Genomic DNA, 11,489 nt, shown 5'->3' on the forward strand with positions numbered 1-11,489 from the left:
GTTATTACGCAAATCATGCATTAATAATTTTTGTGTTGTAATGCTTAAGTTTCAATTTGTCGGTACGTACCGTAAGAACATAAGTCAAAGCGAAATGCACAATCAACCATACCTGTGTATTTGATAGGAACAAATTAACTAAAGCGGCGAACTTTGTTTATTTCGTTCATATCAAATACACGGTTATAGTTGATTGTACATTTTGCTTTGATTTAACGACTAACGTAACGACTAACTGAGCCTTAAATATTATTATTCCATTTTGAATTCACAAAATTATGTGTAAAAAAGAAAAGGTTAAGCTAGAACCAACTTGAGGCTTTTATAAAGGTGAGAGTTTGGTCAATGTTAATGCTGGAGATATCAGTGAATGTATTAAAGAAGGCGGTTTCCAGAAACTTAAGCCTACTTCTGGTCAAGCTTGGCCATAGACACAGCACGTGTTCCGGTGTCTTACTTTGAGAGTTGGTAGAGACGCGATGGAGGAGATACCACAGGATAGGCCATACTACAGAATCTAGATACTGTAGGGTTTGCTTCCGTGTTCTACATTTGGAATAGATTGGCTATGTAGCCTTTGATCTGATAGCTGAGGCGGCATTGGCTCACTCACTATTTGCCTGTCGCAAAAAATGGTCATATATCAATCTCCGACCGTAGCTGGCACGGGCAGGGTTTGAAATAGTGGCAAACAAATAGCTATAGTTCCTGAAAAAATCAAAAGACTAAAGTACAGTAATATCAACACTTCTTTATAAAAACTGTATGTTTTCATTATAATTTGCTTTTTTAATATTGTTTCAAAATATTAAAAGTTAATGGAGAGGTTTTTTGAATAGTAGGGAATCACAACAATAAAATTTTATTATTTCTTAATTAATTGAATTTTTGGCTTTTTAACTTATAAAATTTTGTTTTTGTAATGCTCTACTGTTTAAAATAACTCTTTATTAAAACAATAGTTTTTATTAAGTGACATGATTTCTTTCGTCATAATTAACTTTAAGAAACAAAATTGTGTTAATATTTATAAAAATAATATAGTTGGTATATATAGAACGAATTTTCTTTAAAAATATTTGTCAAGCCCTAAAAACCATAGCATTTCAAAAATTTATGATGTAAGATTTTCATGAAAGCAATCCAATCCATCGCAGCCGCTCAGAATTGGAGTTGGTTGAACGAAACCGAACTCGTTTGATATCTTGGATTTATTTTTTGAAATATTTTTTTTATTTTTATAGCGAGCAGGTGACTTTGTATGATTTCTAATCGACCTTGAGCGTGGCGCGTTTGCATATTGGAATTATTGACATTTAAAAAGCACTAAACAAAGTCGACCGCGGTGACTTTGTAGTGCACGAACGCATGCATTGGTGCCTAGGTTTTGCACTTGTGTGGTGTGGAATTCGTGCAGAGTCACAATAATAGCACGCAAATATTTTGCATAAGAATTTTGCAAACTGAAGACATCGTACCGCCGGCTTACCTCATGGCGGTAAATGTAACTTGATCTCATTAGATTGTATAACAAATAAGAGAACAACTTTTACAAACTATAATTTATACTTATAAAGTATATATAAGAGATGTTACACAAGTCCATTACTCGTAAAATTCTTAAAAATAATAACAATTGAAATTATAATAGCAGCAATATTAATATATGTAAAATTTTATTATTTTCAGTGCACACAGAACACATCGGTAAATGGTCAGAGAGATTCAGCAAACGGTAGCACACATCATGCCGTACCAGCGAAAACATATCACAACACACGTTGTACGCGACATAGTAAGCCACACACCCACCACACCACTAGTAACGGCGTAGTTGCTGCAAATGGAGAAGTAAGCCATCATCATGTCAATCACAACCAAAGCCACAATAATCACAATCACAGTCGTACTAATGGACATCGCAGGAAATCTGAATCCGTCTTATCAACTGACTCGGATATACGTTTCACACGTCGTAAATTGGGAGATAGTCAAAAGTGCGGTTGCGCTGTGATAGCAGGTTTTCTAGTCGCACTTTTGATGGCTGGTATCTTTGTTTATTTGGGTTGTAAGTACGAATATAATATGAAGTTTCGAACTTAAAATGTAAATCGAAAACAAAACATTTTATTTAATAGATACTTACTTCAAACCGGAACCACTCCCAGATCGAACATTTCGTGGCAAATTTATGGTTTTAAATGATAAATGGTCAATGGATTTGGCAGATCAAAATTCTCTACGATTTCAACATAAGTCGCGGGATTATCGTGAGCGTATTAATTTGGTTGTGAAGCGATCCGATCTTAGAGAAGCATACGAAGGCAGTGAAGTATTAGCTTTGGATGGGTAAGTGATTTAGCAAATTAAATGGACTAGATAAAATTAGAGAAGAAAGAAGATGTCTTTGTTCGTCAATTAGTTCGAATTATTGAGAAATTTTGAAAAGTGATTTAGTAGAGCTGTTAAAAATAGCACCTTTACTCCGTTTTCTGGGGGAGTAAATTCATCCATATTGAATAAACGTCGCGTTTTTATTGTGCAACCAAAAATCTTTATTCTAAGCAGAGCTGAAACATTGTTGGGATAACCATCTTTTTTGCTGCAATGTTTGGAAAGTTTAACCTCTATGTGCTTGGTGATAGAAACATAATTATGAATGTCGGAATTTTCGGTATATCAGGAGTTTTCGATTAGAAGTCAGCGCACAAGCACGACTCTCCCATTAAGTAAAGTTGAATCAACCTGACAGTTCTTAGCTAAGTCATTAATTTTGTAGGATGACGGCTCGATTAGGTCGGTTAGAAAAGCAGCCCAGACGATTTTAAATATGCTTCTAGATAAGGATGGATACTGATACATGAGGTGGAGCACTGTTTTCTTCTCATCCTCAAAACTACAACTTTGCATGTCTTTCTATTACGCAGTAACTGGTCCACACCGATACGATAGTACTGAGCAGATTACGCTTTAGTTGAAGCAGCTGACAGGTGCGTTTTTTGTTAGTTAAGGCGAGGTCAATCTAAAGATCTGACAAGAGAGTTCGTCTGCCTAATCTTGCTTGGTAAAACAAAAATATTGTTTTATTTTCAACCTAGCTAGCTGTTGCAAGTGGAACTCCAATATCTGAGAAATATATGTCAGGGAACAGAGGTCCAGCTTTGGGAAGCTCGTGTAGAGAGCTCTTGAAAGACAAATTTAACTGCTTTACTAAATACAAAACAATAAGTTTTTATGGTTCTTATTTTTGAAGAAGTGTTGAGCTTATTCAGAATTTGTGTAAAAATTTCATTTTTAGTCTTGATGTGGTGTTTTCAAATAATTTTTTTGCTGAAAGTTAAACCCAGGTATTACATTGTATTATTCCACTCAATGCTGGCATTGTTAATTGTTTACACCCTTGGCATCTAATGACGCTTACGGGTTTGATTTTTCATTTCTGAAAGTAATTGATCAGATATCAATATATATTTGGGAAAATAATGCACAGATGCATATTTGATATACCAAATATGTTCTAATTTATTTAAAAGAAGTAACTAAGTAACTAAGCTAATAAGTTTAGGTTCTTGAAAAAGAATCTAAATTTTGAGCAACATTCAAAATATTTTTAAAAATAGCTTTTTTTTTTAAATCCGCTGTCAAAATTGCGAGACCGGGAAATCGAATACTATACTATTTTTTTAATGAATTTTGCCAACTTTTCCACTTTAATGACCTTGAATTCAGTCTAGTTTATATCCAGGAAGGTTCTTGACTACTTGGATATACACATCTCCAAACGAGATTAACATTTCTTTAACATGGCTATTTATCCCTATGACTATATAGGGATATTTTCGGCAATTGCTAAGCAGATGAGTTTGCCAGAACATGTGCTTTAAGACTGCACTTGGAACCTGAGCATATCGTTAACATCATATAAACTGTTACTGTATTCTTTCTGTGCTGCACTTTTATAGAAAATATGGGAAGACTTAACGGTACGTAGGCCGTCAATTTGGTAAGGTTCCACTTAACGGATATCCAATACTCTTATAGGATGTTCTGTAGAGATAACAGTCTTGTGGTAGGTTTACTTACAGGTCATCGTAGATTAGGTAACGATACTAAAAGATTGAATCTCCCCTTTAATTATATTTGATCATGATCATCAACCTAACCTAAATAATTATATATTTAATATATATTTTAATATTTATGTAGATATTTTATCAATATTTGACTTACTTTTTAATTATTTTCTTAATTCCTTAAAAAAGTTCTGAAGATACGAACGCGCTTGTAATTCACTTCAACATGATATTTGATCCATACGTTGGTTTGGTGTCAACTGCTGATCTTTTAGCTTTGTTTGCGGAAGAAATAAATGCTCCACAACGCAAATACTTTGCCAACATGACAGTCGATCCAAATAGTTTAACAATCAAGGAAGTAACTGGTTTAATAGAAGAGCCTGTTATGTCATCATCGCCATTAGGTGGTGAGGATGAAACTACAGAATATATAACCACCACACCGAAACCTCCAAGACGTTGTGAACCTTTAAAATTAAACTTTTGTTCATCTGTCGGTTATAATATTACCACTTATCCAAATCTCTTGGGTCATTACACTCTAGAGGATGTACAAGCTGATGTTATAGCTTTCCGTTCATTGGTTGATGCTGAATGTTTTCGAGAAGCTTTTGATTTCGTTTGTAGACTTTTACAGCCACCATGTGAAACACATAGCATCTTAGAACCTACGCCTGGTATGATCTGTCGGGAATATTGTCAAATGTTTATGAAAGGCTGTGCAAATCACTTGCCACAACGTCTCAAACGTTTCTTTGACTGCGAACTGTTTCCAGAATCGACAGGTATACAAACGTGCCATCAAAAGCCACGCTGTGCCAATGATTTACAAAGTAATGCCTTGAGCCCACGTTTATGCGATGGTTATGCGGATTGTCCTGATTTCAGCGATGAACGTACTTGTTCATTTTGCAATGCGAATTCTCTGTATTGTGGCAGAGGTAGAGCTTGTGTGCCGCGTAAGGCACGTTGTGATGGCAAAGTAGATTGTCCTGATGGCGCTGATGAAAAAGATTGTCGTATGTGAAATATTAAATATGAATAAATTTTTTTAATATAATTATATATATTTTCTTTCAGTTTCTATATCACCACTTGCTGCAGATTTATTGAAACCCGAACCAATGGTACCATATCTACCACGTTTCCAAGCAGAAGGTTTTGCAGTATTTTCAGAGAAAGGCATTGTTGGTAAATTGTGTGCAGAAGGCTTGGAAGGTGACAACAAACTAATAGTACGCCAAACAGTTGCTGAGTCGCTCTGTAAATCATTGGGATATGAGTAAGTGATTCTGATATATTGCAGTTGTATGTTTTATTTTTATTGTTTTTGCAATTTTAGATCAGTTGAAATATTTGAAGTACGTAACGATACCGAAAGAGTAGAGGATTATGTGCGCGTTTTGGATCCACATGCACCTGAAATATCGTTTATACGCACCCATTGTCCAGCGCGAGAAGTGTTGTATGTCGGTTGTGGTGAATTACAATGCGGCATTCAATCGGTATTGACACCCAAACAGTATTTATCATTACCAAAAATGGCTTCTCCAGGTGATTGGCCATGGTTAGTCGCTTTGTATCGTGAAGATATACATGTTTGTGATGGCACACTGGTATGTGTTAACTGCTTATAAATAAAAAAGTACCAATTTATATATTATTATATATTTCAGATATCTGCAGACTGGGTACTTACAACCGAATCATGTTTTCAAGGTCAACCACGTGCAACATGGATGGCAATATTTGGTTCTGTGCGTTTAACTTCTAATGCACCATGGACACAACGACGCCGTATAATTGGCATGATAAAAAGTCCGATTGAAGGTTCCACAGCAGCACTTATACGTTTAGAAACACCTGTTACATATTCTGATCATGTCCGTCCAATATGTTTACCAGATGAGCTACAACGTAAACAGGATCATGAGATACAACGACGTGTATTTGTACCAAAAGCCGAAAGATTACAAAGTAAACAAGTGCCTTCATCTCAAAATGTACCAGCACAAAGACGTTTAGCGCACGAAACTCAACAATTCTTTGTATCACCGACATTAGACAATGGAAGCAATGAAAAATTGTTGGAATCTTCTATTGAGAGTGAACGATTTTATGCAGCCGCATCTCAAATGCCACATGCAGAGGCTTTAAAACAGGAACAAGCAGATTATGATGGATATCCTTTACCTGAGACAGCACCACAAATAAATTATTATGATAGCTCACGTGGACAGAATGGAGCTCGTGGAGCTGCTAATCTGCAACCAATTGTACCAGAACATTATGTTAACTATCCAGCAAGTAGAGCAAAGACGGTTACTAAGGCACCTGAACAAATATGGACAAATTGTAATACATTGGGCTGGTCCAGACAACGTGATCATTTGCAGCGTGTACAACTTAAAATTGGTGATATGGCACCTTGTGAGAATATATCGATAGCTACCGTGAATAGTATGTGTACGGAAGCAACATATCAGAAACATGACTGCACGGTAAGTTTCTAAATATTGTTTTTAGGATACTAACTATCGATCAATTTTTTTATTTTTTATTTTTATCATTCTGAATCAAATAATTTATTTTTATTAACACTAAAAATACCTATCTATACAGAGACTTTCCAAAGTCTTAAGCACTTGTCTTTTCACTTTTTATTTTTTCATATATTCGATCCTCATATCTTAGCACTGTTAGCTAGAACTTTGGTTTGTTATTTATTTAAAGTTGTATTTTTATGTGTTCGAGTTAGATAACACTTTCACGGTGTATTCAAGCATTATGATGGCTAAAGCTGCAGTTGAATAACGCATTAGCGATAGACGTGCCTATATATCAGAAATAAATATCTGATACTTTGTTATATCTTTATGTAAGTTGGATTAGGAGAATTGTGTTTCATTATATCTATGTATGTTATTGCTTATCCGATCAAACGCATTGCACATGATTTTTTTTCTCGAAAGCTAGCTTTCAATTCTTTTTGTCTGCTAATTTTATATCAGTAACTAATATAACTCTTATTATTATTTAAGATTTGGTTGATTGGTTGCTGTGGCAGGCTATCAGATATCTTTCATGTACCTCGATTTTTCGCCGTTTTGCTACCACATTACTCACAAGAATCTCTGATATAGAAGAGTATAACTTAAATTCATCTTGTCGAATTTGTATAATTTAATAGAGCTTGTCACCAAACGACAGCGCCATACGTGAGAATTGGACGTAAAATGGTCCTGTACATCCAATGTGTAAGATTGGGACGAATCCGCCTTTTTTTTCAAACATTCTTTTGCTAGAGTAGAAAGCTACTCTTCTTGAATCGAAGATCGACATTGTATTTCCAGTTTAGCTAACTATCGAAATAAAGTCCTAGATATTTGCCTTTTTTCGATAGTGTCTGCTGTTGATCTCAGACTTATTCTTAATAATAATTCAATTCCGAGATATAAATGCGGTTATTTTTGTTTTTTTAGAATATATTATCTTTTATTTCGAAAGTTTTATGTTGTGTATCCCTACACGTGTTTCGCCAAATCCGTTTTTGCCTTCATCAGGAGAACTCCTAATATTAAAAACATCTAGCTATTTTACTAACTATTCATACTATTTACATGTTATTTCTTAATACTAATTTTGGTAGAGTTATTGTCCTTGGGGGTGACTGGTAAGAAATGGTGGCGGGGTTTGGACTGGTTTTGTTTTATTGTTACATACAGGTAGTTAGGTCGACTGTTTGTTGGTGTTTTGGGATGTATCTAAAAAGCCATGATGATACGTTGCCCTTATCGCCGTTGAGTAAAGTTGTGGCCTGATGTTTATGTATTTCAATGCTCTCTGCCGTTTCTAATTTCCAGCTATCCCTTACATTTTTGATTATTTGGGCGTTATCCCTGTTGATGTGGTGATTTTCCTTTACTATATGTCTGGCGACATTTGATTTTATGTGGGGGTTTATTTTTTTCGGTGCTTCTCTTGCTTTCTTTAGGTGTTCTTCACGTCTTACTGATAAGGGTCTTTTTGTTTGTCCGATGTATATTTTGTTGCAGGAGCCACATTTTATTTTGTATACTCCGCATTTTTCGAATGGGTCAATTGGGTCTTTTGCGGATGGTAATAGGTTTTCGAGTTGGTGTGGCCTACTTGAGTGAACTAAGTCGATATTGAACTGCTTTAACTTGGATTTTAGACATTTGGAGACGGTGTTGTTGTATACTACGGCGACTCTTCTTTGTTTTGGTTTTTCTGCTGTTAACGTCGTCATGTTCCTGGACTGTAGTTGCTGTAGTTTTTTTATGATTCTATCGATGGTGTTCTGAGGGTATCCGTTGATGTCCGCTATTTCCTTAATGTATGTGGTTTCTTCATGGATGGCTGCTTGTGTAAGGGGTAATGTGAGCATTCTATGTATCATGTGATGAAAGGCAACCATTTTATGTTCAAATGAATGGTTTGAATTGTTGGTTATGATACGTTTTGTACTCGTTGGTTTCCTGTAGATGCTAAATTCGAAAATACCGTTTTTGTGTTGTGTAAGTAGGTCTAAGAATAGTAGGCAGCCGTTGTTTTCTCGTTCGTGTGTGAGTTCGATGTTCCTGTGTGCACTGTTGAGATTCTCTAAAGTTTCTTGTAGCTTGTTTTTCCTTATGATTACGAATACATCATCTACATATCTGACCATACTCTTGATAAATTGTTTTCTTTTAAGCTGGACTCTAGTCTGCTCATGAACAATTCGCTTAAGAGGGATGATAAGGGGTTACCCATAGGGGCGTCTTTTTTTGTTTAAAGAATCTGCCTCTGAAGGTGTAGTAATTTTCCTCCATGCTAGTTGCGTTAGCTGGATGTGATTCATTATTTTAATTTTGCTGACTTTCTTTTTGAGGAGCTCTTCTTCAAGGATCCTTAAAGCTTCTTTCACGTTAACACTTGGGTATAATGCTTTTACGTCGAATGAAACTGTTTCTTCATCTCCTATGATGTTTTCCAATTTTAGTTTTTCTGCGAATTCTTTGGGGTACTTTACAGAAAACTGTTAGAGCTGCATAGGACACAGGTTAGTTCCTTTACCAACCATTTGGAGATGCGTTGGCATGGGGATCTGTCTGCTCTTATAATCTCTCTCATTTCTTTTGCAGGTTTGTGAATCTTTGGTAAGGCTTTGAACCGTGGAAGTGAGGGTACGGGTTCCTTCATTTGTTTCTTATCAAAATCTAAAAATTTTGAGCATTTTTCGACGAGTTTGTTGGTTCTGTAGAGACCGTTATCAATTTTTTCTTGGACTCTCTGGTCGTATTCGTCTTTTTTCATTATGACTAATGCTCAAAATTTTTAGATTTTGATAAGAAACAAATGAAGGAACCTGCACCCTCACTTCCACGGTTCAAAGCCTTACCAAAGATTCACAAACCTGCAAAAGAAATGAGAGAGATTATAAGAGCAGACAGATCCCCATGCCAACGCATCTCCAAATGGTTGGTAAAGGAACTAACCTGTATCCTATGCAGCTCTAACAGTTTTTCTGTAAAGAACCCCAAAGAATTCGCAGAAAAACTAAAATTGGAAAACATCACAAGAGATGAAGAAACAGTATCATTCGACGTAAAAGCATTATACCCAAGTGTTAACGTGAAAGAAGCTATAAGGATCCTTGAAGAAGAGCTCCTCAAAAAGAAAGTCAACAAAATTAAAATAATGAATTACATCCAGCTAACGCAACTCTGCATGGAGGAAAATTACTTCACCTTCAGAGGCAGATTTTTTAAACAAAAAAAAGACGCCCCTATGGGTAACCCCTTATCATCCCTCTTAAGCGAATTGTTCATGAGCAGACTAGAGTCCAGCTTAAAAGAAAACAACAATTTACCAAGAGTATGGATCAGATATGTAGATGATGTATTCGTAATCATAAGGAAAAACAAGCTACAAGAAACTTTAGAGAATCTCAACAGTGCACACAGGAACATCGAACTCACACACGAACGAGAAAACAACGGCTGCCTACTATTCTTAGACCTACTTACACAACACAAAAACGGTATTTTCGAATTTAGCATCTACAGGAAACCAACGAGTACAAAACGTATCATAACCAACAATTCAAACCATTCATTTGAACATAAAATGGTTGCCTTTCATCACATGATACATAGAATGCTCACATTACCCCTTACACAAGCAGCCATCCATGAAGAAACCACATACATTAAGGAAATAGCGGACATCAACGGATACCCTCAGAACACCATCGATAGAATCATAAAAAAGCTACAGCAGCTACAGTCCAGGAACATGACGACGTTGACAGCAGAAAAACCAAAACAAAGAAGAGTCGCCGTAGTATACAACAATACCGTCTCCAAATGTCTAAAATCCAAGTTAAAGCAGTTCAATATCGACTTAGTTCACTCAAGTAGGCCACACCAACTCGAAAACCTATTACCATCCGCAAAAGACCCAATTGACCCATTCGAAAAATGCAGAGTATACAAAATAAAATGTGGCTCCTGCAACAAAATATACATCGGACAAACAAAAAGACCCTTATCAGTAAGACGTGAAGAACACCTAAAGAAAGCAAGAGAAGCACCGAAAAAAATAAACCCCCACATAAAATCAAATGTCGCCAGACATATAGTAAAGAAAAATCACCACATCAACAGGGATAACGCCCAAATAATCAAAAATGTAAGGGATAGCTGGAAATTAGAAACGGCAGAGAGCATTGAAATACATAAACATCAGGCCACAACTTTACTCAACGGCGATAAGGGCAACGTATCATCATGGCTTTTTAGATACATCCCAAAACACCAACAAACAGTCGACCTAACTACCTGTATGTAACAATAAATCAAAACCAGTCCAAACCCCGCCACCATTTCTTACCAGTCACCCCCAAGGACAATAACTCTACCAAAATTAGTATTAAGAAATAACATGTAAATAGTATGAATAGTTAGTAAAATAGCTAGATGTTTTTAATATTAGGAATTCTCCTGATGAAGGCAAAAGCGGATTTGCCGAAACACGTGTAGGGATACACAACATAAAACTTTCGAAATAAAAGATAATATATTCTAAAAAAACAAAAATAACCGTATTTAAATATTTTCGAAGTAACGACTCAAAAGTTAAAACAAAAATAAATCCGAGATATAGTTGAAAATATTTTAAAAATATTTTTATTAAATTAAGTTTACTTAATTATTACATTCAAATATATACTTTGAGACATTTATCCATTTATGTGTTTACACTCTATACAGTAATTACATCAAATATATAGTATATTTTAAAACATTTATCTTTTTATGAGTACACAGTTTATGAGTTTACATTTAGAAATATATAGTGCTAATATATTGTGTATTGCGGACACAATTTTTCTTAAATTAAAAACTTTAA

At 35.4% G+C, this 11,489-nt stretch overlaps 1 protein-coding gene across 1 annotated transcript in view; it reads left to right on the top strand.

The window, feature by feature from the left end:
• LOC119666754 overlaps positions 1-11,489 on the top strand; it is a 31,358-nt gene that overhangs the window by 18,366 nt on the left and 1,503 nt on the right. Inside the window, exons 3-8 of the mRNA XM_038076037.1 lie at positions 1,690-2,068; positions 2,139-2,349; positions 4,263-5,095; positions 5,157-5,358; positions 5,419-5,692; positions 5,753-6,577. Coding sequence (XP_037931965.1) covers positions 1,690-2,068; positions 2,139-2,349; positions 4,263-5,095; positions 5,157-5,358; positions 5,419-5,692; positions 5,753-6,577 — 2,724 coding nt within the window. The remainder of the gene's footprint in view (positions 1-1,689; positions 2,069-2,138; positions 2,350-4,262; positions 5,096-5,156; positions 5,359-5,418; positions 5,693-5,752; positions 6,578-11,489) is intronic.

The sequence above is a fragment of the Teleopsis dalmanni genome, chromosome 1 (assembly GCF_002237135.1).
Source record: "Teleopsis dalmanni isolate 2A chromosome 1, ASM223713v2, whole genome shotgun sequence".
In the NCBI taxonomy this organism is placed as follows: domain Eukaryota; kingdom Metazoa; phylum Arthropoda; class Insecta; order Diptera; family Diopsidae; genus Teleopsis; species Teleopsis dalmanni.